General features: G+C 40.2%; 1 protein-coding gene across 2 annotated transcripts in view; it reads right to left on the bottom strand.

The window, feature by feature from the left end:
- The window catches only part of LOC128507460 (protein zer-1 homolog), a 28,554-nt gene extending 2,515 nt beyond the window's left edge, over positions 1 to 26,039 (bottom strand). Inside the window, exons 1-14 of one of the 2 annotated variants that reach the window (XM_053478400.1) lie at positions 23,990 to 26,038; positions 23,268 to 23,529; positions 22,057 to 22,207; positions 19,952 to 20,337; positions 19,672 to 19,845; positions 19,396 to 19,510; positions 18,621 to 18,767; positions 18,327 to 18,500; positions 12,825 to 13,040; positions 12,419 to 12,460; positions 12,193 to 12,312; positions 11,942 to 12,057; positions 10,525 to 10,713; positions 493 to 590 (exon numbers count right to left, since the gene is read on the bottom strand). In XM_053478400.1, coding sequence (XP_053334375.1) covers positions 493 to 590; positions 10,525 to 10,713; positions 11,942 to 12,057; positions 12,193 to 12,312; positions 12,419 to 12,460; positions 12,825 to 13,040; positions 18,327 to 18,500; positions 18,621 to 18,767; positions 19,396 to 19,510; positions 19,672 to 19,845; positions 19,952 to 20,337; positions 22,057 to 22,207; positions 23,268 to 23,434 — 2,095 coding nt within the window. In that variant the 5' untranslated portion in view covers positions 23,435 to 23,529; positions 23,990 to 26,038. Of the gene's footprint in view, positions 1 to 492; positions 591 to 10,524; positions 10,714 to 11,941; positions 12,058 to 12,192; positions 12,313 to 12,418; positions 12,461 to 12,824; positions 13,041 to 18,326; positions 18,501 to 18,620; positions 18,768 to 19,395; positions 19,511 to 19,671; positions 19,846 to 19,951; positions 20,338 to 22,056; positions 22,208 to 23,267; positions 23,530 to 23,989 lie in introns of both variants that reach the window. The other variant, XM_053478401.1, reaches the window with a different exon arrangement.
- Positions 26,040 to 26,175: the final 136 nt, after the last annotated feature.

The raw sequence follows: 26,175 nt of genomic DNA, 5'->3' as shown, positions 1-26,175 counted from the left end.
ATCCTCTGCCCATCTTGACTTCTGCTACCTGTCCCAACTTTTTTGGAATGTGTAGCTCTCATGAAATCCCAAATGAGCCAATATTTGGCATGACATTTCAAAATGTCTCTTTTTCTACATTTGATATGTTATCTATACTCTATTCTGAATAAAGTATTGAAATTTGAAACTTCCACTTCATTGCATTCTGTTTTTTATTCACAATTTGTACAGTGTGCCACAGAACAGAAATTTGTACAGAACTTTTTGGGAATTATTTTTGGTTACTGACAAAGGGAGTTCAAATTCATGTAAACAAAGATGTACCTTACAGAATGTGATTTTTCTTGTATTAATAAGTGAGAAGTTAGGCTTCAACCTAAAATAATATCACTGATTACATAAAAGATCAGCAGATTATTTTTAGCTTTAACCTTTCAAGTATTTCCACAAACTCTTGAACCAGCAACAACCTGTATTTCTGCTTGTGTGTGTGTGTGTTTATAGACTTACGGTCTATAAACACCAGCCTATAAAGAGTCCACATGGCCCAGTGCTGACTGACAGGTGATATACTCTGAGAGAGGAGAGGCAGAATAGACTCGAACGACCTGAACAAGAAAAGAGAGAGAGAGAGAGAGAGAGATCATATCCATAGATAAAAGGTTATTAATAAACTACTATTACACTAGTATACTGCTATTAGAGAGAAATAATCAATGACAGGGTTGTGTAGCAAAGTTACTGTTATCACCCTGAAGTTGATTATTTTTTCCAATAACAGCACATCATCAAGTGTGTTATATGTTATATTTATTATCGGCTATGTGAGGATGATCAGTGATGGGAATTTGGAAAGGTTGAGTACATGGTGAAAAGTATTTTAAAAAACAAAAAAGGTGGCAGTAATGCAAGAAGATTGAATAGTTACCAAGAAGAACCAAGAAGAAAAATAAGAAACTTTTTTATCTGTTTATAGTTACATTTAATGTCAGTTCACTTAAATTACAAAAGCGATGTACATTCATAGTTATGTCAGAGCTGAATTGTGAAGTTTAAAAGTTAGAAAAAGAGGACCTAATTGCAGTTTAAGCGAGAAAGATGCTGTGTGCTGGTCATCAAATACTTCCTGGATAGCTGAGTAAAAGTTTGGATGGTTGTGTGTAAGACACAATTCAAGAATCTCGTATTCATAAAAAAACAAAAAATCAACAGTCAATAAATACATCCACCATGGGAGAGTTCAAGAGGAGTGAACTCTTGACTTCTTAAGTCACAGCCCGAAAGAGCATTATGTGTATCCAATCCTCCCCCATCCGAGGGAACCCCATGGGGTCGAGTGCGCTGCTATTTGGGTGGCAGTGAAGGTCGAGGTGATTAAAAATAATACAAGGTGATTAAAACATAGTGATTAAAAAACAATACAACAAACGTTATGACAAGGAAAATCACTCTCTCTTACATTTTATAATCCAGAAGATTTTAAATTTACACACATTTAAGAAGAGGTCTGAAGCATGGCAGGTCTTCAGAAGGGTCTCAGACCCCAGAGGGTTATTAAAAGTAATCCTCGTCCCAGGAGCTGACTCAAATTAACCTAAAGTGGGGAAGGGTGCATTTTAGTTTTTCTCCCTGGCCTCAATGTTTTTGTGTGAGGAATGTGAATGTATAGAAGTTTCTATTCTGAAAGTCTATTTTTTCAGTTATTTCTATATTTAAAGTGTGATGTCTTTAAATGTAACATTTTTTAAAATAATAACAATTAACAGTTATAAATATAGGCTATATAACAGTTCATTCTTTTATTTAAAAAAAAGCTGGTGAACTTGATCGTCTGTCTAAAGAACATTTAGCCGATGTGTTTTAAACTCATTATTGTACAGTAAATGACAATAGCTCTGGTTCTGTACTCAAATGGAAACTACCATGATTGGAGTATTTCTTGGATACAACATATTGTTATGACTTTTTTACGACTTAAGCTCTACTTGTGTAAAGCTGCTTTGCGACAATGACAATTGCTAAAAGCGCTATACAAATAAAATTGAATTGAATTGAATTGAACTTAAAATTAAAAATCACCTGGCAGTCATTTCACAAATTCCTTTGAAATGCGACTGATGTATTTTGGCTGCTGTTTAATGTTAATAAATAGTTAAAGAGAGAGAGGAGGAAAGATAATTGGAGTTAGACAGAGGGGAGGTTGAAATCTTCAACAACAGTGAGAGGATTGTTATCAGAGGGGAAAATTTTTTCCACAACGTTTCCTAGAGGACCAGGAGGGCAGTAGATAACAAGGACGTGGAGGTCAGTGGGATAGATCACCTTAACAGTATGAAATTCGAGATGAGACACAGGGAGAGATATGATGGAGCATCGCTTAGAGAACAGCAGAACCACCACTGCCAGTTCTTCGTGGAGAGTGAGAGAATGCATAGGGAGAGGATGGGCAGCTATCCTAAGTAATAAGTATAAGCTGAGTTCTGAAGAGATATCTAGGTCTCAGTTAGTGCCAAAAAATCAAAAAAATAGTGGGCAGCTAGGGCTGAGATAAAATCTGCTTCCTTACCAGCAGATACTTAGTTTCAAAGCCCACCTACAACCAGTGCAGGAGAATGTGACAGCTGTGAAAGATAGATGACATTTCTGGGAGATCTGCCTCTGTTGTGTGAGAGAAAGCATCTTGGGAACACTATACGCTAATGAAATAGCTTCCACAATCCTGTGCAAAAGCCGCTGTTTAAACAGCGCCCTACCCCTTACCCCCTTAAGCCACCACCAACAGCTGCACCCTTCATTCTCTCACAAGTGGCATTTTAGTAGCATTTTAAAATTTGTTCTTAGAAATTTGTTTAGCACACATAAATCCAACACAGGATGCAGGTGTCCCTTTCTCTTTAGAACGATAAGTTAACAGCTGTACCAACCTGAGTTTGCTTCCAAAGGAAAGACTACCTAAATTAATCCCTTTATCTCCTCCCTGAGCAGCGCTACAGCGTCGTCAGCAGGATCCTATTTGCTCACACTGAGCACTAAAAAAGAAGTCTGATGCCCCCTGTCATTTCGCCAGAGAACACCCTCATAGAAGCCACTAAGCTTTTTTGATTTGCATAATTTTTTTTCTTCAACAATATTTTTATTGATTTTAAACAGGGATATAACAGAGTAAACGTAAAGTGTTTAATGCAAACTTTACAAACCCCTAATAAACCCCTATACCACCCACCCTATCCCTCCCTGACTCCAAGCCAGCTTGAGCATATGCCAGGCATATTTAAAGAAAAAAAGAAAGGGAAATAAAAAACATGGAGCTGGAAGTCTGGGTTCTGCATGCAATAATAAAAGAAAAAAGAGAAAGAAAAAACAAACAAGCAAAAAATCATCAAATAGGAAGGGGATTAAACTATAAATGTAGAGTGGAACCTCGGATGGCGAGTAACATGGTTTGCGAGTGTCCACAAAACGAGCAAAGATTTTTTATAAATTTTGACTTGAAAAACGAACAAGTCTTGGTTTACGAGTACCGTACGAGCTTTTTGTTTTGATGCCGAGCATCACATGATCACAACTGATCCAACGGTTTTTCTCTCTCTTGTGCTGTGGAATTATGGGTAATCGTCTCCCCCGCTGAGTCTTAGTGCTCGTCTCTTGCTGGTATAATCAACATCCGTGCGCACGCGTGTACTGTTTACTATAACACTGTGACCACATGTGTGTAAAACATATTTTATTTTGTGTTTGTAAGCGCATGTACCTTTTCAAAGGTAAAGTTCAGGTTCATTTGTTTGTTTGTTTGACTTTACAGCAGTGATTCTGTTATTAAGTGCTATGTTCCTTTCTAATTCTTCCGACAAAACAGTCTTTCCGTTAATGTGTGTGTGCTAAATTTCATAAACTGAATAAAATCATCATTTATCAACAATGTTTTTTAATTTGAGGGAGATCAGGGAGATTTATAGACATAACAATTGGAGCATGATCCAATATCACAATGCTCTGATAAGCGCAAGAATTAACCACTGGGATGAGTTGATTATCTATAAAGAAAAAATTACTTCTGGAGAAAGTACGGTGAACAAAAAAGAAAAAGGAGTATTCTTTCTTTTTTGGATTAAGGAAGCGTCATATGTCAGAGATACCAAAAGCTGCAGAGATACATAGGACTGAAGTAGTGTGGCGGATTTACTTAGTGGTATAGGGGAGATGACCTGTCAAGTGATGGATCTAGACAGCAGTTAAAGTCTCCCCCTAGTATGAGAGAGTATGAGCTCAGATCTGGTAGAGGAGAAAAAAAATGTTTAAAGAAGGAAACATCATCGTAATTAGGGGCATATAAATTAGCCAACACTACATGAGTGTCAGTGAACTAACCTGAAGTGACCAGAAGACTTAGCTTTAGCGGTTAGCCCTTTGTAGCGTGATTGGTAACCCAAACGCGGAAGCAAGCGAATAGGCAGAATAACCACGCGGGTTGGTCTAAGGACTCTCACAAAAGGGGAGCAAGGGAAAAACACAAATTTAACCGGCATCCTATAACACACACTCAAATCAGAAAGCAAAACCCAAGAAGGTGAGTACTCACGAATTGGTGGACGAACAGCCTGAACCGACATGGGCCAACTCAATGACTGAGCGCTAAGCCGTGGTTTGTTTACTCCTCCTATACTTCCTCTCCTACGATGGGAGAGGTAGTAAAGGGTTTTAGTTGAAAGATGTGAAATACGGGATGGATCCGGAGAGCCGCAGGCAGCTGGAGCCAGTAGGTGACTGGGTTTATCCGGAGAGTGATGCGGTATGGGCCGATGAATCGGGGTGATAGTTTTTTCGACTTAGTGTGAAGATGGAGATGTTTCGTGGAAAGCCATACCTTGCACAGCTTCCCATTCAGCTGTGCCTCCCGAGTCAGAAGGTCTTTAACCTGGTACCGGTGTACACGGAGAATGACCAGCCGAGGTCTCTGTCCTGAAGCGGGTTTGGATGCAAATATATACGATGGAGTCTGTCAATCTCAGGCGGAGATGGTAGCGTTTCATTCCCAAACACCTCGCACAAAAATTTGGAAAAGAGTTGGTAGGGAGTCCACCTTCAGTGACTGCTACCTTCTCCTGCTCCGGCCTTCTAAGTCTACGACTTGCTGTTAATTTGGAGTTGTTTTTCCGACGACCGGAGCAGATGTTTTCCAACAGAGGAATCATAACACCTGTGTAAGGGGTGGGATTGTGTTTGGGATCCTGTTGGCAGAGATCTTCTTCCTCCACAGTCTGAGCTAGGAGAACTGTGGACTTCTGTGGACTTCCTTTTGGTCACTGAATCTTTGTGGAGACCCTATAGGGAGTCTATAATTCAATTCAATTTTATTTTATTTGTATAGCACTCATTGTCGCACAGCAGCTTTAGGCAATCAAAGAAAAATGATGGAAATGTGTAAGAAATGTGAGAAAATGTGTATGAATCGAAATAATCAAATTGTTCCTGATCTCCAGATTGTCACTTTACTCCAGGATAACTGGCATGAAGGTTGCCCGGAAGGTTTCAGTTACATTGAGTGAGAGCTTGGGCTAACCTCTCATCACAGAATAATGTCAAGCAATGCCTTAGCTGGTTATTGTATAACCTCGAACTTCACTTGAAAGGTGTTGAGTTACTGACAAAACAAACCCCCAGCAGAAACCAATTAATCCAAGAAGATCACCCTCTCTCTGTTTGGGATGTCTGGGAGCATGGGTCATAGATGTCTCTGTGCCCCCACCATGTGTGCCATCCCTCTGCTGAGGGTAAGAGCCGTGCACTGGTACATGCGCAGAATTTAGTCTGTCACGGTCCTGACCTCATTGAGCAACACATACATGTATAACACACTTGCACCAGCGAGCCAAGCTCTGCTAAACACACCGCCTGATACGTCTGAAACAACATAATAGAATTCAGGTCACATGCAATGCCAGCTTAAGCGCAGTACATTTTCTCAAGCTGGGCAGTGTTCGAACAGAAGGACAGAAGGCCCAGATACCCCATAGTTAGGGTGCAAGATAGGCTGAGAAAGACAGCTCCATTGGCCACGGGTTAAACAGCCCTGCTTTTTCAGCTCCATCCAGCTCCAAATACTGTCCATAACCGGGTACTGTGCAACGAGGAGACAGTGGTTTGCCCCATGACAACGTTAGTTTACAGATAAAGTCGGAAAACGTGGTCAAGCAATTTTCAGCCTTTATAAGTTCAGGAAAGAGATAAAATCCTGAGGAGCATGATGGTTTCTGAGCCAGCTGTGGGGAGTGCCGTTCCACCTCCAGCTTTTAGGCTGCTCAATTGTAGAGGGAGAAAAAGAAAGTGCAGTTAACACAGAAGCACCTGAGCTTTTTGCCACTTGCACAATCTCTCGTTTGTCTTTTGACAATCTGTGCATCTCCAGACTGATGTTGAGCATGTCATTATCCTGGAAAGCAGGCCATTTAAAGCTATGCTGGTCGAAAGCCGCTCTTTCAACCCCTTCACATAATCCATTTTGTCTGGCAAGTTAAGAATGGGTTTTTTTGCCAAAAGGTCCTCATCAGCAGACACAGATGAGGCTGCTAGATGGAGCTGCTTATTTAGAGAGGAGGGGGTCCTGCGACTGTGGTTTCCCCAGTACTCTTTCCATGAACATGACTGGCCATTCTAGCATTGAGACGACTCACCAACTAAGGCTGTTGTCACTAACAAGAAAACAGTCAAACTGATTTTTAAGCCATGTCCTAACATGTAGAGATGTAGAGTTAACTAGCAGCACATATTAAACTCCACAGAACAAGATGTTCCCAGTGAAGTCCCAGAGCCAAATGGTTTGAACCAGAAACCACAGGTTTACCCGCCTTTACAGCATGAATAGCGGTGTCTTCATTCAGGACACCAGTGGGCGTGATATCCCGAAGTATGTGTTGTACCGAGTAAATCGTCGGAAATAGAAGACTGTTGTTATCATGCGGCGAGGGCAGGAAATCAGTCAATAAATCCACAAGAAACAAGCTTCAAATACGTAATGTAAGAAAAAAAACATGAAGGGAAAAATGAAAACAATCAAAAAGGAATACTGGGTTTGGAAGGCTCATAATAATCTGGCAGCGAGGAGAAACTTGAGTCACCCTTCGTTGCTTGGAACTTGATTGTGTAAGTAGAGTCAAGTGTAGAGATTCAGAGTGGAATGCGGATGCAATCTCGGTACGTTGGTGCGAACCAAATCAGTCGATCCGAGACCTGCCTGAAGGGGTGGTCTCGGACCGCTTTATCCGCTCTACTTTGGTACAGTTTGTCTGGTGTAAAACCAAACCAAATCTAACGAAATGGTATAGTTTAATGCACTTTGGGTATAAGAGATATGGGGTTGTGGGTAAAATTATTTTCACTTCCTGTTGACTCCATTAAATCTTTAAAGCTATCGACTCGCTATGAAATCAAACCGCGGAGAAACGTGGAGTCCCGAAGAATTTAAGTGCCTCATAGATATATGGTCGAATAAGCATATCCAAAAGCATATCCATGACACATAAAAACAGCTGCATTTACGCGCGTGTTTAGTAAGCAGCTAAGGGAGAAAGGCTATCCTCGGACAGTTGAACAATGCCGTATTAAGACCAAAAAAACTTTAGGCGAAGTATATAAAAGTGCGTGATGCACTTAGCAAGACGGGAAGTACTGGAAAAGAGAAAGACAAGTTTCCCTGGTATGACGCTTTGGATGGAATACTCGGGACAAAACCTATCGTTGACACTGTGACACTGATGTAGATAGTAAGCAACCTATTTTTTCACTGACACTGTATAAATGATGTTTAGACTAATGTACACACACAATGTTAGGCTAGCTTAAAAATGGGCCCAATCTATTCTTCTATGCTACTTCTTCTTTTATACTTCTCTTCCATTTCAAACAGTGGAAGATTCAGTTACCGACCTTGATGAGTCAAGTGTGTCTACCTAGAGCATCGAGAGCGGTGATCATGCAGAGACCCCTAAAGAATTGAAATTACCTATTCCTGGAGCACGGGCTCGAAAGCAAAAGGCAAAGTCGAGCAGAGTTGAAGATGACAACTTACGGCTATACATGTGTGACAGCAGAAGGATGATGCAGGAAATACAAACTGCTGAGCAGAGGCGACTGGAAGAAGAGGCTGCTGCATTTAAAAGAATGATGAGGGCTCAGCGGGAGGCAGATGATAGGAGATTTCAGGCTTTACCAGCAATCAAATTCTTATGCACCTAATGAGCACTGTGGTAAGTGTTGTGGGTTGCAAAGAGTCAGTATTTGCAGTGTTGGCCCATCTTTTTCAGGACCTCTGCAATTTAACTGGGCATGCTCTCAATCAACTTCTGGGCCAAATCCTGACTGATAGCAACCCATTCTTTCATAATCACGTCTTGGAGTTTGTCAGAATTAGTGGGTTTTTGTTTGTCCACCCGCCTCTTAAGGATTGACTACAAGTTCTCAATGGGATTAAGATCTGGGGAGTTTCCAGGCCATGGACCCAAAATTTCCCTGAGCCGCTTAGTTATCACTTTTGCCTTATGGGACGGTGCTCCGTCGTGCTGGAAAATGCATTGTTTTTCACCAAACTGTTGTTGGATTGTTGGAAGAAGTTGCTGGTAGAGGGTGTTTTGGTACCATTCTTTATTCATGGCTGTGTTTTGGGGCAAAATTGTGAGTGAGCCCACTCCCTTGGATGAGAAGCAACCCCACACATGATAGGTCTCAGGATGCTTTACTGTTGGCATGACACAGGACTGATGGTAGCGCTCACCTTTTTTTCTCCGGACAAGCCTTTTTCCAGATGCCCCAAACAATCGGAAAGAGGCTTCATCTGAGAATATGACTTTGCCCCAGTCCTCAGCAGTCCATTCACCATACTTTCTGCAGAAGATCAATCTGTCCCTGATGTTTTTTTTGGAGAGAAGTGGCTTCTTTGCTGCCCTTCTTGACACCAGGCCATCTTCCAAAAGTCTTCGCCTTACTGTGCGTGTTCCGCAAGACGAGCAACGATTTTTAATAATTTTTGACTTGAAAAACGAGCATTGTCTTAGTTTACGAGCACCGAGTATCATGTTTCACGCATGCGCTTCTTGTTTTGACACCGAGCGTCACGTCATCACAAGTAAGCCAATGGTTTTTCTCTCTCTTGCAGCGGAATTGTAGGTAATCATCTCTCCTGCTGGTCCCGCTGTGTGTGTGTGTTATGTACATGCGTGCACACACACACACACACACACACACACACACATTAACGGAGAGACCGTTTTTAAAACCGTTTAAAAATTAGCAAGGAACATCGCTAGTCACACTCGCGTGAGCGCATACTAACGGGATCACTACTGTAAAGTAAAACAACAACAACAACAAAAAAGAAAAAACAAATTAAACAGCTCCTCACCTTTGAAAACAGAGAAGAGTTTGTGTGTTTGTTTGGCAACCTTAGGGGGGGGGAGCTGTAAAGCCAAGACCTATCGTCTCCCCTGCTGGGTCTTAGTGCTTGCAGTGTTTTTGAGTGTGCGTGTGTGTGTTTGTGTCTGTGTAAGTCAGAGAGTTTGTGTGTGAGGAGCCATTTAATTTGTTTTTTGTTGTTGTTGTTGTTTTACGTTATAGCAGTGATCCTGTTAGTATGCGCTCACGCGAGTGTGACTAGGGATGTTCCTTGCTAATTTTTAAACGGTTTTAAAAAACGGTCTATCCGTTAATGTGCGTGTGTGTGTGTGTGTGTGCACGCACATTTTACACACACACACCCTGCGTGCACAAACGGAAACACTTATCTGTCGGGATTTATTTTTACATTTTTTTAGGTAAAGTACAGGTTAATTTGTTTTATTTTTACTTTATATTTTGTATTAATTATTTTTATGTATTTATTTTTTGGGGCTGTAGAACGAATAATTTAAGTTTCCATTATTTTCTATGGGAAAATGAAAATTGGTTTACGAGTGTTTTGGAATACGAGCCCGCTTCCGAAACGAATTATGCTCGAAATCCGAGGTTCCACTGTATATGCAAATTGCTATTATAAAAACTTAAGCAGCAACTTTTCCCATTTCCAATATTTATGTAATTCTCAAAACTTTTGGCCACGTCTGTAGGCGTAGCTCTGCTGCTGAGGGATGCTTGAGGTACAGAGTTTAACTGAAAACTGAATTTATAGCAGTTACAACCTCTTGAGTGATGATGCAGCATGTTGATATCCCAACAGCAAAGAGGTGAGAGATTGACCAAAACTTTAGACTGGTGGCCAACCTCCAAATACAAATGACGACACGGTTCTCTACGGGTATAGCCTGCCTAAATCTTGTGTTTTGGTGTTTTAGCCATGGCCGGAGAATGTCACAGAGATAATCAAAACTGGATCTGCACATCCAGAAGTTGGTAAATAACTGCCTCCCGTAGAACACTTCAACATAGCAAAGATCTTTTAATCACATTTGATTAGTGGAGAATCTGCCACAATGTTAAGTCCTTGTTAATGAGCAGTTACTATAGAAATAATGACGCATTAGAAGCTGCACTAAACACACACACACACACACACACCTGTATTCGATGATTTGGTACGAGGTGACATCCCAGCTCTGGATGGCGCCCACCATTTTTTCTATGACCATGTCTCTGTTAGGGTTCTCCACAGTCCACACTTCAGGCCCGTCTAGCATGATGTGGGACAGAAATTCACAGGCGTTGTACGACACCTTTATCCCGTTTGTCTTCTTGCACAACAGGTTACTGCTCGAGAGGGACAAAAGGGAAAAAGTTTTTATAAATTATATTTTATGGTTTCATCAACTAAAGATTACTGTACTAATGTCTTTTCACAGAGTTCACTTTACATTACAATTAGCCGTTTGTGTAATTGGTTTAACAAGAGATTGTGATAGCGAGCACTTGTCCATCTTTAGAGTCAAATTTTACACAATGCGTAGGAATAATGAAAGAGAGTGATTTCATTAGAGATTTTTAACTGGAAAAAAGGAGTGTTACAATCAGTCATAATGCAAAGCACATGGAGGAAAGCAACAGTGGAACAGTTAAAACTGAGGAGACTAAAGAAGGAATGAATATGTAGAAATTATACAGGTAAAACGCGAACTTAGAATATCATGCAAAAGTTCATTTATTTTTGTAATGCAACTTAAAAGGTGAAACTAATATATGAGATAGACTCATTACATGCCAAGCAAGATAGTTTAAGCTGTGATTTGTCATAATTTAGATGATTATGGCTTAAACCAGGAGATTTCTGAGCATTTTATGCTTCCTTCCACAGACAAGCTTTATGAGGATGCTGATTTCATTTTCCAGCAGGACTTGGCACCTGCCCACACTGCCAAAAGCACCAAAACCTGGTTCAATGGGTGTGGGATTACTGTGCTTGATTGCCCATCAAACTCGCCTGACCCGAACCCCGTAGAGAATCTATGTGGCATTGCCAAGAGAAAGATGAGAGACATGAGACCGAACAATGCAATGCAGAAGAGCTGAAGGCCGCTATTGAAGCATCCTGGTCTTCCATAACACCTCAGCAGTGTCACAGGCTGATAGCTTCCATCAGCCTGTGGCCGCATTGAGGTAGTAATTGCTTCAAAAGGGGCCAAAACCAAGTACTAAGTACATATGCATACTTATACTTTTCAAAAGTTCAATATGTTCTATGTACAATCCTTGTTTTATTGATTGCATGTAATATTCAAATTTTCTGACATTGTGAATTTGGGGTTTTCATGAGCTGTATGCCATAATCATCTCAATTCTGACAAATCACGGCTTGATCTATCTTGCTTTGCATGCAAAAAGTCTCATATATCATCTCATATATTAGTTTTACCTTTTACATTGCATTACTGAAATAAATGAACTTTTGCACGATATTCTAATTTTTCGAGTTTCACCTGTAGATGCAGAAGGTGTTAAAATAATAAAATAATAATGAGAGAGATGTGTAGAGATGGAGCACCTGACGGCGGTGATGACCTGCTTGGTGAGAAGCTGAGGTCTAAGTTCCTTCACCTCAGCCACGTTCCACAGCAGCCCCAGCATGTTACAGTGCAGTAGCTCACTACTTGGAAATGCCTGGGGCCACATATATACACACACAAACACAAGCATACATTACTCATAACAGGTCAGATCATAACAGGGGTGCATCAATATTGTCTTGTTTGCCCAGCTGTGTTTCCCCGTTTACCAAAAGTACCCTTTTGGTACCTTTAAGCAATCCAGGAACACTTTCATGCCGCTGCATTTGAGGAACATCTGGCAGAAATTTGGCTTTCCAGCTGTGATTTCTGACAACTCCATCCATGAGTACAATATCACCCCATAATTCTAAAGAACAAAAACACAGAGACACACAAACATTACCATCATCATTATCATCATCATCACTTATTACTGTGTCAATATAATTATGACAGTAACATCTGTCACTCACTAGTGTGTCATGCAACTTCTTCTGTATTAAATTCAACATGGCCTGGGGACAAAAAATAATAAACAAAGCATATATATAACTAGCATTATAGTGTATCACACACGCTATTTGTAATACACCTGTGTGCTTTCAACAAAACTCATTTAGAGGACTTTCCACTACTACATTAATATCTATATAAAAAGTTTAAAATTAGTTCTCTCAGGCCAGTAGCTTCATTTTAAAGAGATTAATGTACAGGTTACAGGTGCTCCTCTGACAACAGTTAGAACAAAAGAGGAAAATTTCAAACTTTCAAATACTACTATAATACTTTTCTCTTAAAGGAGTGATACAACAAGTTTTACAAAACACTAATCACTGCCGGCCTAATTAAAATCAAATGAAGCACTTGTTAGGAACACACCTTAATGAAGCCCATTATGCTGACTGCCTCTTCGTGGTCATTGTTTGTTTCCTTCAAGAAAATGGCTTTGTATGTGTACCAGATCAAGCTCAGCATTTCGCTATTTATCAGCGACTCCATGATCTTCTCTAACAGCAGGCTGATGCGGTGATACTGAAAATCCAACTCACCAGGAATTTTGAATTTGCAAAGAGTCTGACAACTAGTACGTGTAACCTGATGGGGGATAAAGGGATAGAGAAAATGTTACAAGGTGTGTTTACATGGATTCTGATATTTAACTAATAACTTGTACAGTATAAAACTGTCATTTAAACAGTTTGACCCGAAGCATGCCATGGCCACACAGACACGAGAAAAGGTCTTACGGGAAAAGGTTTGATTAGAAAAAAATCTGAAAAATAAGCGGCTTTAAGAAAAGAAGGCAAGAAAAGAAGTGAGGATTTGCATGTGTGGGTCCAGAGACAGTGCTGAGCTGGCAGAAGAGCACTCAACTGGCGAATGTTGGCAGGGATAGAGTGGCAGAGTGGGCCCAAGTGGATAGTGGCTCCTGCAGGCTCTTCACCACAGTTCTAATTGTCAGGATCAATGGGCCCTCCACCCTCTTTTCCTGCGGGCTCAGGTGCAAGTCCTATTGAGACGGCTTTCCTCAATGGGACTTATTTACTGCAAACTGGGGCCTTAGTGGCAAATGCAGTGGCCTTTTCCTCTTTGGCGGCTAGATCACAAAGACTGACTCTCTCAAAGGCTGTTTTTTTGTTGCAATTAAACAGCGGTGTTCAATCCACCCGAGACCCCAGTCTGAAGGAAGTTCTAACTGATAAAGGTAGACCTTTCATGTCCAAATAAATGTAATGTGTGCTGGCTGTTGCAGATTAAGCTGATGATCCTGCATGACCTGTTTGCAGTCCGCAAAATGCCTCATGCCTTCACTAGCTTCACAGCAATCTGCTCAACGTCGCGAAGGAAGCCTGGATGGAGCAGCCTTCACTATTCCAATCAGTAATTGAATGTGTACAATCCAATCCAATATCAGTAAAGTGTTACCTTTTGTTCAACAGCACATGCAAAAAGCACAATGAGAGCAGAAGCGTGCCTATGCCTGGCCGGCGCAACTAAGCGAGTTCCTGTGGGCAGCCGTGTGCCGCTCCCCAGTGTCATCTGCAAGTTCCTGGCTACTCGCAAGGACCCTTCACCATTGTGAAACGATGTTGGACCAGTGAACTGTCAACTGGAAATACACTAAGCTGTATCATATCAATTTGTTAGAACAGGGGATAAAACCCATACCGCGCACCTCAGCTCTTGCCTTGTTCTCTGCCACTAAACAAAGCCGCAACCTAGTTCAGCGTGGAGAAGAGATGCCCACTCATAACCAAGAGCTTAGTGAACTGGTGGACCAGTTAATGGACGTGTTCTCCACTGAGGAAGCCCAACATCATGCCATTAATGCTAAGATGGACAGCATGTTGTGGCATGGAAACATTGAGGAGTCGACTAGCCCCTGGCCCAACCCCTTAGTCACAGTGCCCAAGCCTAACAGGTCGATCAAGCTATGTAATGACTTCCTGCATTTAAATGTAATATTCACCTTTTGCATGTAGATGATCTTGTGAACCGATTGGGAAAGGCCTGAATCACCCCCACCCTCGATCCCACTAAGGGCTATTGGCAGGTGGCCCTTACACCGGAGGCCAAAGCCAAGATGGCATTCTCGACCGATTGGCAGTATCAGGTCCTGCCCTTTGGTCTCCATGGTTCACCAGCTTCTGTCCAGCAGCTGTTGGATATTGTCCTATGAAACCCTCGCCCCCATGCTGCCTATTTGGACAATGTTGTGATCCACTCAAGTAACCTGGAGCGCCACCTTAAACGGGTATTTGGCCAGCTGCACAAAGCGGACCTGACAGCTAACCAGTGGAAGTCCGACAAGGATTTCAAAGGCAAGAACTGAATGTAGCCATTTGATCACCGCTTTAAGAACAGCCGCAAAAGAACTGTGCAAGCTCCCACGCCACTTTTACTCTCATATAGACGAAGCTCTCATGATCTTGCCGCCGAAGAGGGAAAAAGGCCACTGTGCTCCATGTTAAGGTAGGGTTCCCAGCCACTGGATGTCATGTCTGTGGCCGCACACAAATATTGGATTAGATTAGATCAACTTTATTGTCAATGTGCAGAATACATGTACAGAGCCAACGAAATGCAGTTAGCATCTAACCACAAGTGCATAAATGGCCTATTCACAATAAATAAATAAAAACAACGTGTTATACAAACAGAAGATGCATTTACAAATAGAGTTATGGTATATATAGTTTTAGAGTAATGTACAGTATAGTATAACTGTGCAACATTGTGCAGTGTATGTATATACTGTATATGTGACAAATGAATCTGCATTCCACATGAGCACATAACCAGTCTGTGGGAGCCAGAATTATTTTTAGTGGGTAGGGGATCAAATACTTATTTTACTCACTGAAATGCAACTCAGTTTATAATCTTTTCTGGATTTTTTAAAAAAATTGATATTCAGTTTCTATCTTTTAAAATAAAGATACAGCGGAACCTCTGGAAAAAAAATCCCCTAAAATTTGTCTCGTTCACGAATGCCTCCTCGGAACATGATCCAGAAACCACCATCCCAAGCCGCCACTATCAGCTGAACAAAGGCATGATTGTGTCATGCAGCATCAGTTTTGCTCAGTCCATTGGCATGTCAATGATGAGCAAATGACAAAGGGCTGCCCTTTGGATGGCGTGATACCCCCTCCCTCTCCTGCAGGAAAGGTGTGTCAAGATTTCGTAGTAAACACGCCCATTAAAGCCATATTTGTTCATTTATAGGGGGCCAACACAAGATTGTGATTAGTTCTCAAGAACACGTTAACACAAGCCAGCAATTTACCTGCGCTGAGTTGCAATCACATGATTTTAACACCCCACCCGTAGTACCCACCCTACCCCCACCCCCACCGGACTAACACTATCAACCTGGAGATAAATGGGACAGTTTAATGGACTCTTTATTCAGGTTCAGTGGTGACTTTTTTTCCCAGTTTAGTTTTCAAAATAACTGGCAGCACCAGCAGCAATCAGATGTGACTTTAGATAACTTAATAATCTGTTTACCAAGTCTGGAGTTAACATTACAGCTTACTTTCAATGTCACAAAGTGTTTAACACTAGTAGGAGTAGGTAAGAAGTAGGAGTAAGGAGTAGGGCCAGTTTTGAGAACACTGACTGGAACATGTTTAGGGAGGCTGCAACTTACGGCAACTTCACTGACTTGGAGGGGTACACGTCATCAGTGACCAGCTACATCAAAAAGTGCACCAATGACGTCACTATCTCCAAGAACATTATCTCACGACCCAACCAGAAACTGTGGATTACTGCGGAGGTGCATGCACTTCTGAAGACCCGAGGCTCCACTGCAGTTTGCGTATCCTACTTATGTTCAACAAACAATGCCTGGGTGTCCACCTAGAGAAGAACCTTACCTGGTCCCTTAACACCAGCTCTCTGCACAAGAAAGCCCGACTCCGTCTTTTCTTCCTGAGAAGGCTAAGGTAGGCGGAGCTTCCACCACCAATCCTGACCACCTTCTATAGAGAAACTATCTATAGGGCCAGGGGTAGCTCAGTGGTTAAGGCAACGGACTATGGTCCAGAAGATCACAGGTTCAAACCCCACAACCACCAAGTTGCCACTGTTGGGCCCTTAAACAAGGCCCTAAACCCTCAACTGCTCAGATGTATAATGAGATAAAAATGTAAGTCGCTCTGGATAAGAGCGTCTGCCAAATGCCTAAATGTTAATGTAAACTATCGAGAGCATCCTGAGTAGCTGCATCACTATCTGGTTTGGGAATTGAGCCATTGGACCGCAAGACCGAATTATATACAGCGAATAGCGAGTTACAGCGAATGGCGAGGACAGCAGAGAAGATCATTGGGGTCTCTCTTCCCGCTATCGAAGACATCTACACCACTCCGCAAAGCCACCCGCATTGTGGCTGATCAGACACACCCTCACACACACTCTTCACACTTCTGCCATCTGAAAAAAGGTACCGAAGCATTCGGGCTTCACATCCAGACTACGTAACAGTTTCTTTCCACAAGCCATCCGTCTCCTCAACAAATAGAGACTGGACTGATAAACACACACACAAACATTATCAATCAGATTATCTCGACTACCTTAAAACATTGAGACTGGACTGATAAATCAACACACGCGCAAACACACAGATCATCACTATCAAACTATTGTACACACCTACCTGTAAATACTCTTTTGCACAATATTCATCAATAGCAAATTTGCGCAAACTATTTTTATCTTTGCTGCTACTAACAAGGAACGTGTACTGTTTACTGTTTACTGTTTTTCCTCCCACTACCTCAACTCATCACCTCATTACCACAGAGTACTGTAATGTCATGTTGTCGTGATGTCACTTCGTCGTTCTTGTTTGCACATGCACTTTATGTCGTCTCTTTTGTATAAAAAAACATAGATAATTCTTTGTTAAACATAAAATGTCTTGTCCCAGGGTTAATATTGTGGAACAACCTTCTTCAGTACTTTTCCTTTAATTGGGCTCATCTGGCAAACTAATTATCACACGTGTCTAAGATTCATTTCAGTGATCCAAAGAGCCCTGAGACACAACACCATCTATGAGTTTAATTTAAAAACCAAACATTTAATGTTTATGACACTTACATTCAATGTGCATAATAATTTGGAACGTGGTGTAAAAATAACTGGAAAAATATAATTTCAGAATATAAAATTAGAAAAAGTCCAAAAAAAAATAAATTTAAAGAAATATTGTCTGTATTGTATGTAAATATAGCTACAGAGGTCCGTCAGGGTTTAAACTGAAATCAGGGATTAATTGTAACAACGCAGGTCTCATAAGGGGCAGAGAGAGGCAAAGACCCAGCCTCTGTCTCCCTGAGACACCAGCGAGACAGAGAAAGAAAGAGAGAGCTATAAATCCTCGGTAAGGGTATAGGCCCTTATGAAAGGATCATAAGTTTTATTTTTTTAGTTTCCAGAGCCCCGCCTGGTCTCGTGCAGACAGTGGAGCTCTGTTTATTTTGTGTTTTCATTTTTTATTTCGTTTTCTTTTCAGTTTACTAATTAATAATCCCATGCTATCTCCAAACGGAAGGGTCTTGCCACGCTTGTCATAAGCACTCTCACACACTTCTATTCATTGACCCCCTCAGAACCCTCGTAACATAAAACGTGAACATTCTGCAGTCTTGCCCTTTCTTAATGAATTAAACAGTATAATAAATTAACTAATAAACTGAATCTAATCTCATTTATCCAATCTATTTAAATCTATTAAAAAGCATCATTGTACATAATACAAACAGGAAAACTATATAAATATTTAATTAATAGTAATATTTTGATTTGTTCATTGATGGTGCTGGTGTGTGTGTGTGTGTGTGTGTGTGTGTGTGTGTGTCTCACTATGAATTCCTGGTACCGCTCCAAGCCATTGACTATGACCTCGATGGCCTGCCTACGTATCTTCACACTCAGAAACCTCCACGACTCTGAACTGATCATGTAGCCAAGAGCTTCACTTCCTGTCTTCTGGATTCTCTTATTATACTTATGACATTTTAGAGCTGCTGTCACTAACTGGAGAAAGAGAGAGGTTTAACAATGTTTAACATAAATAAGACTTTCACATTTATTTTTCTCTAGAGCAGTGTGTGTGTGTGTGTGTGTGTGTGTGTGTGTGTGTGTGTGTGTGTATACCTGCAGTGCTCGGCCCAGGTTGTTGCATTGCTGTATTAGGACGAAGTTGTACAGTTGCCTGATGGCTGTGTGTGCTAGCTCAGGACGATGTTCAGTGTAAGCTTCGATAGCGTTTAGCACCTGCTCCTCATTCTTAGAGCCTGTCACCTAAAACACACACAAACACACACACACACACACACACAAACACACATACTTCAGTCACGTCATGAAACAGTAAAAATGATTGAGCAACACAGTGTTTTATGAATCAGTTCTTGATGGATCAACATACAAAAAAAAATGCCACTAAAGCAATTAATTGTATCATTTAACCACTAGGAGGCGACAAAATATCATGTCCTGTAATAGCTGCCAGTAAAGCGGATAAAGATACAAGGGTTACATGTTACTATTCACCTAATCTGTGTAAAACTATAATAATTACTGCCTTTTAATGTTAGAAAATCAATATAAAGAGTCCAAGAGCATGTTCTTACACATAGGACTAAAATACTGTGATCAGTCCAAAACTTGTGGAGCAAATGTAATGACATCACACAATAAGCTTATTGTTTAGTCCCATCTCAAATCCATATTAAATAGATAGAAAATTTTGCCCAAGCACCTACTGTACATTGATACAAAACACATTTTTACGTCTGTACAAAATACAGTACATAATATAATTTAATGAAAAGAAATAGACACACTTTAATCAAAATCTGAGCACAAATAAAAGTGGAAAGTCACATAAAGAAGTTAAAACGCTCTGTGTTGTGTATGTTAGCTGTACCTTAAACGCTGGGATGTGTGTGACGTCACACAGTGGAGTGTTATAAAGACCCAAAAACTGCAGGGGTCTCTTCAACCCCTGGAACGGGAAAATACTGCTCTTACACGGCTCGATGCTGCGAGTGAGAGAGAGAGAGAGAGAGAGAGACACAGAGAGACACACAGGGTTGGAGTGAGTGAGACAGAGAGAGAGAGACAGAGAACAAGACTAAGCCATGTTACACAGCTTGATGTTTTACATTATAGGTTTTGTGTCATTTCCTGTGTGGGCGTGTACCTGGGCGGTCCTACGGCCTCCTTGATGGACGGCACGATGCAGTTGTCCAGCATGATATGTCCCGAGATGTCCAGCGAGACAAGGTTCCCTAAAATCTGTATGATGTTTGTGAGGATCTCCCTCGTCAGCTGGAACACGGAATGGTGGTGAATTTCACATGAGATGTCTAAGTGTCTGTGAAAAAACATAGGCTTTAAAAACACTGTTGTTTAGCATTTTTGTTTGTAAATCAATAAAGCTGATGTACTTTGTGCTGAATAAACACACTTGACCTTCTCACCTCAGTCGTCTCATGCACAGGACGGTGGTGATGAGCTCCTCGTTCAGATACACGTTGTAAAGCACCAGCGAGGTCAGCTGCTCCCTCCACTGCGCCAGGAAGGCGGGACGGGGCAGGGACATTGAGGACAGGTCCAAAGCTCTGAGATTGTCCAGAGGCTTCAGCAGAACTTCAAGGTCTATTTTCTTGGGCAGATGCAGACTGCCAAAGTTCAACATGCACAGCCTATCGAAACCCTGGAATAAGAAGTCAGTTTTTTTGCTGTAGAAGATTTTAGAGCAGCCGAAGAGGCTGAGGGACACGAGCGAGTGGCGGAAGTTGCGCAGAGTGCTGAGGCTTCGGACTCTCAGGTGATTACAGCGCGTCAGGTGGAGCTCCATCAGATCCTGAAAAACGACAATTATAAGTTACAGAACAGTCCAAATGAGACGCACCTGAGATGATGGATAATTCAAATATTTATAAAACAATAAAATGTAATTGCAAGGCAAGGCAAGTTTATTTGTATAGCACATTTCATACACAATGGTAATTCAAAGTGCTTTACATAAAAGAGAAGAGAATAATCATAAAATGAAATAGAAAATTACATCAATAAAACTTTTAAATGATTTAAAACTTCATTTATAATCAAAATAAAAAGCTAAAAATAAGAGATAAACATAAAATACAGTGCAGTCAGTTCGGACGTAGCACAGCAGCTCATTCAATAAACGCACAGCTAAACAGGTGAGTTTTAAGTCTAGATTTAAATGTGACTAATGTTTTAGTACATCTGATCTTTTCTGAAAGCTGGTTCCAACTGCGGACAGCATAATAGCTAAAAGCTGACTCCCCTTGTTTTGTGTGAACCCTTCTAACTGACTCGGTCCTAACGATCTGAGTGGAGAAAAATTACGAGCAAAAGTACTTTAAAATCTATCCTAAATGTTACAGGAAGCCAGTGTAAGGACTGCAGCACAGATTTCCTGGTTCTAGTTAGATGCAAGCAACAATGAGCACCTTGCACCATCCTCGCACCCCCACACGGCCCCTGGTCGCACCAGAGAGACAGTTGGCACATCCATTTAAAGGGGACATACCAATAACATTATGACAATTTTAGAATGGGAGGGATTATTTGTCAAGACCTTCAAAAAGCACTAAACTGTCACTCAACGTGATATGATGTCACTCGAGAAGTTTAAGGCCTCTCCACGGCTGAACCTATTCTGCATCCATAACATCCTGAGATCATACTGGTCCATGATGGTATAATTCACCTAAAACAGGGTGGGGTGAGCAACCTTAAATGCTCAAAGAGCATGGAGCCTGGAGCCACAAAACCCTTTATCTAAAATTAAGATAACACTGCATATATCTTCTTTTCTTTTGTTTTTTTACAATAATGCTATGTACAAAAACCATAGAGCATTTATGAAATCAATGAACTGCTACAGAGAAAACCAAATTTAATTTCTGCACAAAAAACATTTCGAACTGATGCTGGGTTGAAGGTTACTTTAAAACAAAATACTTAATTTGAGTCTTCCTCGTATTTATAAAATAAAAACCCAAACTTCAATTATCCACCTGGACCAAAACAAAAATGGCATCTGCTCTTATTGCGTGTACTGGAGCCAGCAGTCAGCGGTCAACCCGAATAAAACCAGAGCTTGAAAAGCTCAATAAATAAATTACAAAATAAAACATTAATAAAGCATTTTATTTTTATGGTACAAGATCACCATAATCGGCAAATTTAATATTACATTCAAAAACTAATAAACTAAAAAAAAAAAAAATGATTAATTTAAATGATTTTTATTTCTTTTCTAAAGCCACAGGAAGCCGCACTTTTTTGCAAAGGGTATAAATAATTTTGGACATGCCACTTTTTGTTCAAATGTAAATTAATGATAAGAATAATTATGGCCTCTTGTAAATCATCTTATTATCTTTTGGGAGATAACACAGGGGATAGGGCATGTCATTTCTAATCAAGAAAAAACTTGCTTGTTGAATAAAAGTAATTTTAAGTCAGAATTTTCATGAAATGAAAATAAAATAATTGAAAAATTACTAATAAATAACCAATAAATGATGCCGTATGTATGTGTGTGCACCTGTTTCCTGAAGGCCTCGAGGTCACAGTCCCGTACGACACCCTCTTTGAGGTGCAGTCGGCTCAGGCGGGTGCTGTGTGGGTCGCTGAAGAGCTGAAAGAAACCTTCCAGAGGCTCAAACTCACTGTCTGTGTGCACCAGCTCCATGTACCTGCAGCACAGGAACCAGACAGATCACGTGATCGAAAGCAGCACTGCACATGACTGAGATGGGGACCCTGTAAAGTCCATAAGGTGACAAATGTAGGGCTAATGAAGGATTAACAATCAATACGCATATTAAGTTATTAATACAACACTACTACTCATTAACATGTTGTAATAACAAATTGACTTGTCTCTAATTTGTTACAGCAAAAAAAAAGAAAAATGAGTACTACAGCAATTAAAAATCTTATTCTGAAAAAAATTCATGTCATTAAATGTTATGGACGAGAATCACCAGGGTCCGGCCGATACGATATGATCACGATATCCAGGTACTGATTCTTTCTGTATCGTCATTCTGTAAGTATCACAATATAAAAAACATCCTGATTCGATATTACAATTTGATTTTGTTAAAATCCTAAACAAACGTATCAAACAATTTGTTCTTACCACACAATATGACGCGCCATCTGTAATGTGAATGATTAAAGAGGAACTGCAACAATTTACCAACTCAAATGCAAATGTATGCAAATTAAAAAATAAATTAAAGAATTATTTTGGAGTCAGTGCGACAATAGTCACAAAATGAGCTAATAGTTTAGTCCCGTCTTAAATCCACATATTACTAATATTAAACATTAATTATATATTATAATATTAAACATTATATATAAACATTAAGATTACTGATTATAAAGTATTAATAAAAAATAAAAAGATTTATCTAAGAAAATTAGTTATAAATGCTGAATAGTAATAAAAACTCTTTTAAAAATGCTATTTCAATATTTATACTTAGTGTACAAAGTACATGGCTGCAATAACAAAATAAATAATAAAATAGTGTAGTCTTAAGTGTTTATAATACTACAATGGCTTGTTATTAAGGCGTTATACAAAGTTTGTTATTTATTGGCTACTAATTAAAGAAGCAAATTCAGATCAGTGATTAGGAGATAATGCAAAAGACACCCTGCATCTGGAGCCGTGTGTGTGTGTGTGTGTGTGTGTGTGTGTGTGTTTGGTGTGGTTATTCACATCCGTGAGTGTGTACGTACACGTTAACGAGCTTGTTGCAGATCTCGCTGGGTAAGAAGATGTCTGGACGCAGGCGCAGTTTGTTCCTCTTGCTCGTGTAGCAAATGGTTCTCTTCAGGTTCTTCAGACAAAACACGGTGCACAGGGACATCAGGCTCTCTGTGTCGTCCAGCAATTGGGCTGCCATGGTGACGAACAGTCTTGGGGTCAGAGGTCAAAAATTACAGTGACGGAAAAGAGAGTGACGGTGCGCTCAGATCTCAGGCGTCACAGACTCAAAACCTAAAGAATTAATTAACACATTTATCTTAATTTACTAAACATAAATTCATCTGCTATTCAACTATTCATCATAGTTGTATAAATAATACAGATTGCTGTATCGATACACATTTTCAAATCTGCATCCTTTAAGTATCTTGTGTTTTATTTTACAGCAAATTCCTTATCATGTAATTTGTTATTTCAGACTATTATTATAAAACAATTAGATTATGTGTTAAATCTTCCTCAGATATTTTTTTATGACATAACTGTAGGAACAAAAGACTACACCAAATATTAATAGTAAAGGTGCCAATAGTTTTGATACTCCTCCACATACACACAAATAAAAGTGCACTCATTAACATAAACATATAAAACCAACACAGCCTTTCAATAAAGATTTAGGTTCAAGGTTTTTTTTTTTTATCAAGGGTGCCAATAATTATGAGAAAGTGTAACTGTGCTGTTTTATTACCTGTAAACGACCCGTAAGTTTGGCACTGCGGAGGGTTTAAAAAACAAGGACACTTTGATGTTCTGGTTCCCCGAGTGCGGCTGGTGAACTCACATCCAACCGCTCGGCTGATTATTACCTCGGTTAACGACACACCAGCACGGACGCTTACTATGACGTCACCCAAACTATCGCTCCTAGGGCTGTGACGTATGACGCTGAAGCTCCGAAGCTTGTATCGAGCAGAAGAGTCGGCTCGAAATAAAGCCTCGCTTCAGAAGTGTGTCGGTTCCCTGAGGGTCACGTGACTGATTCGCTCGGCGCTTCGGCTGGCTTCAACAGACGCGCGTGCATCTCTACTGGGATTTGAATAAAACTGGAAAAACAAACCTTTATTGCACTTTTACTGCATGAATCATGTTCATTAGGCAATATTTAGTGGCTGGGATAATATTGGCGACCTTGTTTTTCACTTTCCTGTTCAAAATCAATCTTGAGTATATCCTCCTGACTACCGGCAGTTAAAATTTGTCCTCTCTAGAGGACATTTGTAAACTTGAATATGTCCCATATCCTGCATGCTACCTAATTGACTCCTCTTGTGCTTTAAAGAGGACATTCAGGACTTTTAAATGATACCAGATTTATAGGGGTGGGGCTTTGGGAACTTCCTCTTCCTCCTTTAGGAAAATGGCATCTATCACCACCAGGACATTTTATGGAAAGAAAAAAAAGTAGTGCTTAATCTTTTTTATTGAAAAAATTTTATCTTGAAATTTTGTTCTTTTATTTTACATGAATCTCTAAAAAACACTTTAATGAATTTTCTAATGTAATGTATGAATGTTTTTCCATGATAAGTAAACATTTAAAAAATGTCCTCCTTAGTGGACAGTTGTGATTATTACCAAAATTTTGATTATCGTAAGCAGGAAGGGAGTCACTTTCAGAGGCAGAAAGAATTTTGCTGCAAATTGTTGGTGAAAACTCAGATAATAAGCTGTCAAATGAGGAAGATGAAAGTGCAGAGTTTGAGGCAGAGTCAGAGGAGTCAGAAAGCACAGATGATGTTCAGACAGGCCAAACAGAGACAGAGACAAGAGACAGCGAGAGAACAACCATCCACATCTGGTCATCGTCTTCTCTGGGCCAAGACTACAATGTACACCCTGTCATTGTCTTCTAAATATATATCAATATTAACAGTACCTATAGGTTTTTCCTTTAACTTATAATTATAATTTTCTGATAAAATATATATATTCTGATAAATCTAATAACGTTATGCTTTTTTTAAGATTCGCCAGTTCGCCAGTATGTTCCCGGGGAAACCATACCCAATTGGACTGAAGGTGTTTGTCTTGGCCACAACAAATGGCGTGGTCTTAGATTTTGTTGTGTACCAAGGCAAGACCACCTTCCCAATCACAGCAGGACAGGGCATCGGAGCATAAGCTGTTCTTCATTTGACTAAATCTATTCCCAGAGAAACCCACTTGTTCTTTGACCAATACTTTACGACCGTCAACCTTTTGAACACCCTGGTGGAGAAGGGGCTATCGCTTCTTGAAATATCATACCCCATAACCAAGAAATACATACTAGAGAGTCACATTTCCTGAAGAAAATATGAGTGGTGCTTGCCGTGGCATCATAGACATAGCTATGATGTCATATTTATGATGTCATAGCTGATGTTGGTCTCAATGTTAAGTCTATGGGACTTTTTGGGGCGGGGGCAATTATCCACCTACCCCTTAGAAAAGTAATAGCACCCCATTCCTGAATAAGGCGCATGATTTGACACCTCATTCATGGGTCTGAGACAAGCGGTGTGGGACTAGTTACGTGCCAAACTTTTGTACAAAAGAAGAAGAAGAAAAAGAAGAAGAAGCCTGAGAGATAACAATAGTAGTGCTTCGCAAGCACCACTAAAAAGTTCAAAATACAAATACCACACTAACAATGATGTGCTAGTTCCAGTCAAAGTTTATACTGATTCTTGATATTTTCTTTGTAATTTCCTTGTTGTGTTCATGGTTCATTTTCGGATATACTAACTTCCGTTGTCCAGTGTGGTGGACACAACATATTGTGAAAATAAAAAAATTAAATTAAAAAAACTTGTCAGTATGCTCATTGCCTTTCAAACAATTAGAAAAAGGAAAAATAAAAGTAATTTGAAAATAATCATTTGAAGCATTTTT

Source organism: Clarias gariepinus, chromosome 19, assembly GCF_024256425.1.
Source record: "Clarias gariepinus isolate MV-2021 ecotype Netherlands chromosome 19, CGAR_prim_01v2, whole genome shotgun sequence".
Taxonomy (NCBI): domain Eukaryota; kingdom Metazoa; phylum Chordata; class Actinopteri; order Siluriformes; family Clariidae; genus Clarias; species Clarias gariepinus.
Note: the sequence above shows the minus strand (reverse complement) of the source record. Positions and strands in the feature narration are given on the sequence as shown.